The sequence below is a fragment of the Larimichthys crocea genome, chromosome VIII, assembly GCF_000972845.2.
Source record: "Larimichthys crocea isolate SSNF chromosome VIII, L_crocea_2.0, whole genome shotgun sequence".
Taxonomy (NCBI): Eukaryota; Metazoa; Chordata; class Actinopteri; family Sciaenidae; genus Larimichthys; species Larimichthys crocea.
In genome coordinates, this window is record NC_040018.1 from 28130837 (window position 1) to 28134522 (window position 3686).

At 38.8% G+C, this 3686-nt stretch overlaps 1 protein-coding gene across 1 annotated transcript in view; it reads left to right on the plus strand.

Moving 5' to 3' along the window:
• Positions 1 to 3007: 3007 nt before the first annotated feature.
• selenos (selenoprotein S) overlaps positions 3008 to 3686 on the plus strand; it is a 5482-nt gene continuing 4803 nt past the window's right edge. The window contains exon 1 of the mRNA XM_010755669.3: positions 3008 to 3278. Coding sequence (XP_010753971.2) covers positions 3188 to 3278 — 91 coding nt within the window. The 5' untranslated portion in view covers positions 3008 to 3187. The remainder of the gene's footprint in view (positions 3279 to 3686) is intronic.

Consider the following 3686-nt stretch of genomic DNA (forward strand, 5'->3'; position numbering starts at 1 on the left):
AGAGGACTCCAATATTTACGAATATAATTGAGACTCTGAAAAGACAGCTGATGAAGCCCAAAAAGAACCAGCGTCAAGAGTTCTTTATCTCATTTTCCACACAGGAGCAAGCCATTCCAACGCTGCCAATGCAGCGTGTGATCTAAAAACTGTTGCAAGTCCGCCTTCAACACGTTGGCTCTTGCAACTGTGAGGTCACTGTGTTGCCGTGGTTTTCTCCGAGTGCTTCGGTTTCTCCACTTTTAAATCATAAAAAAAAAAACATAAAAGTAACATCAAAATAACATCTCCCAGCGATGAGAGGATCAGGTTCAGTTCTGGACCTTGACCTGGTTGCTGTTGAGTTCAGGTTGTGTTGCTGTTGGTTTCTTTTCCGAGTGCTTCGGTTTCTCCACTTTTGAATTATTCATTCAAAAAAAAAAAAACCCCAACAACATCAAAATAACATCAAAATAACCAACCTGGACTTGACTCATGACTCCGGGCCCCATAGATCTGCAGGCTCTTTAGTGTTCACTGTGCCTTTCCAGCGTTGCTGTGAGGAGTTTACAGTGTATACGGTGTTGCTGTGGTTTTCTCCGGAGTGTTCGGTTTCTCCACTTTTGATATTCATTCAAAAAAAAAACATTAGTTGAGCACACTGTACTACCTGCGTTCAACCAGCAGATGATGCAGCAGTTCTACGGCTCCCATAGGTCTGCACAGGTCAGGGTTGGGTTATAAATCATAAAAAAAAAAATAATAAAAACAACAAAAAAATATATTTTTGTTTTCAAATCTTTCTTTTCTCATATTTGTTGCACAGGTGTGCTGTGTAAGTCAGGCTGAAGTTCTGCTGATTAAAGACAATCTGTATTTGAAAATAAGTCCTTGATTTCTGTTTTTAACTATAAATTGAATTATTTGGGTTTGTGTCCTGTCGCTCAAAACCACAAAAACATACGTTTCCTGGATTTTGGGAACTTGTGATGGACTTTTACACAATTCATTCTGATTTTAAGAATAAATAAAATATATTAATAATATTTTAAAAATGTGTTTTGACAATAACCTGAAAAAAAAAAAAAACCTCAACTAAACTGAAATATGTTTTAACATTAAAATCAATATTAAATTCAATATGGATGGCAAGAAATGACCGCATAATAAATACTGGGTCGTTCTTCCACTGTGTAAGACACAAGAAACACTACTGTGACTTTCTGTTCATTCAAAGTGCCTAAAGGTTAAAGGCAATAAGGAGGTATTAATATTTATTTTCACAGCAGATGCTTGAAAGGAAGACAATAAGGTACCCAGTGATGAAAACATGTAGGCTAAATTCTAACATGCAGTAGTAGTATATACTCCTCCTGCCTGGTCTTGATGAGTTGATTTGGTGGTGAATGATTCTAAAACTGAAATAAGTTCCAATAGAGACAAACAGACATATATTCTACAACAGAACTTGTTTTTTGAGCTACATTTGTATTGATCTGTGCTGTGTTCAAACCTGGACATGACACAGGTTCTTCGGTCCTACAGGTCCACACAGGGGCCTCAGTGTTCCACACCGTGGCAGCTCTAAGTCAGGGTTCAGTTCCAGGCGTTGACCCCGTGTTGCTTGTGTAAGTGAAAGGACTACACATGTGCTCGCTGTGCTGGCCTGGGTTTACTCCCACCGGTGTGGTTTTCTCCTCTCGGATTTGAAACAACAGAAAATAGAAATGAATTGATTTAGTGTGTTCTCATAATCAGGAGAGTGACACAATCCACAGCAAACATGACAACAGTAGTTACAGAATATGACACCAGCAGGTGTCGCACTGTGTCAGAGAGAGAGAAGAGATATAATATGGATATATATATATATATATATATAGTATTATATTTATGGCATGGTTCAGGAATAATAAACCTTTGATATAATGATGAAGTTGAAATATATTGAATGAAATTTGAATATATGGGAACTTGAAATATATGATGAAGTCTGAATATATGGAATGAAACTTGAATATATGAATGAAGTCTGAATATATTGAATGAAACCTTGAATATATTGATTGAAGTCTGAATATATTGAATGAAACCTTGAATATACACTAGACTATCGTTTTCTCGAGATCTCAAATTAATTATCTCATTATCACGAGAAAACGGAGGAAATTATCTCGTTATCACGGGAAAGCGGGACGGTGGAATTGTATGAAATAAATGTATGTATGTGGCCTTTTAGGGCTTCCGTAGGAGCCTGACAGAGCTTGTTTATGATTTTTATGATTTAGCCTACCTTCACTGACATAAACCAGGTGGACAAATCATTCAGTGCGTATTCCAATTCAACAGCGCCACACAAACTGCACCTCCCGAAATAACCATACAACTCAATCATTACCTCTCCGAAACATGTTATCAACAAAACAACGAGAATTTATTACTTATTGATCTATAACGATAATTTCTATTACTATTGTGTACTTGGCACAAGCAGTTGTTGCCTACATTCTGTAATAGGGCACACTTGATTAATACCTAGACTATCGTTTTGTTTTCTCAATATCTCCAAATAATTATCTCGTCATCACGGGAAAACGGGTGGAATAAAATGTATGTATGTATGGCCTTTTAGGGCTTCCGTAGGAGCCTGACAGGCGCTTAGTTTATGATTTTTTTTATGCTTTATGTATGGCCTTTTAGGGCTTCCGTACTATACTAATTTTCTTACTTAATGCAGCACTTTGACTTACTCGTATATAGTATAAATGCATCTTTTTTTCTTTTTTTTTACTTCAGTAAAATATTCCTTCATGGCTGATTTTGTAATACGGGCCCACTTGATTTAATACACTAGACTATCGTTTTGTTTTCTCGAGATCTCGAATTGATTATCTCGTTATCAAGAGAAAACGGAGGAAATTATCTCGTTATCACGGGAAAACGGGTGGAATAAAATGTATGTATGTATGGCCTTTTAGGGCTTCCGTAGGCTTCTGAGGTAAGAGTCGTATGATTTCCCACGGTCCTGAAACGCAGCACGGGTCAACACGTCATCCTAAATACTGCTGCGTTGTTAGCCAGCTATCAAAGATGGTGGACACAGCGAGGAGTCCGTGAATCGAAGAGCAGTTTACCGGCGACACCGTTTGACACCGAGCGCGGGAGAGCTTTCTGTGTCCTGGACGGGAGACGCCTGTGTCTGTCTGAAATGGCTGGCGTGAAGATAACAGACGTACACGACGGTAACGTGGACAGGGCGCCTCTGTCGAACCAGGACCTGAGTTCTGTGAGCCAAACGGGTCAGTCGACATGACAACAACTCATTTAACGCACGAACAGACACAACAACAGCCGGTTTGTTTTGTCTGAATGATGTTTTTATTGACAGCCAGGTGTATCGCGACATGAATAGCTTCTTCCTGTATGCGGCTACATTATGTCAAGATACTAACAATGACTCAGCAAGACGGAACACATCTCAAAAGTAATATTCAGTAGGGCTGCCACGATTAGTCGATTAGTCGCGATTATGTCGACAACTCATTTAGTAGTCGACGCATCGTTTTTTGTTTTGTTTTTGTTTTTTTGTTTGCTTTTCTCTCGAAACTGCGGCTGAAGCTTCCTTTGCCTTTCTGTCACATATACACACACCTACACACCCATAGACATATATACATAGACGCCGCATTGAGCGCTGAATCGTACGT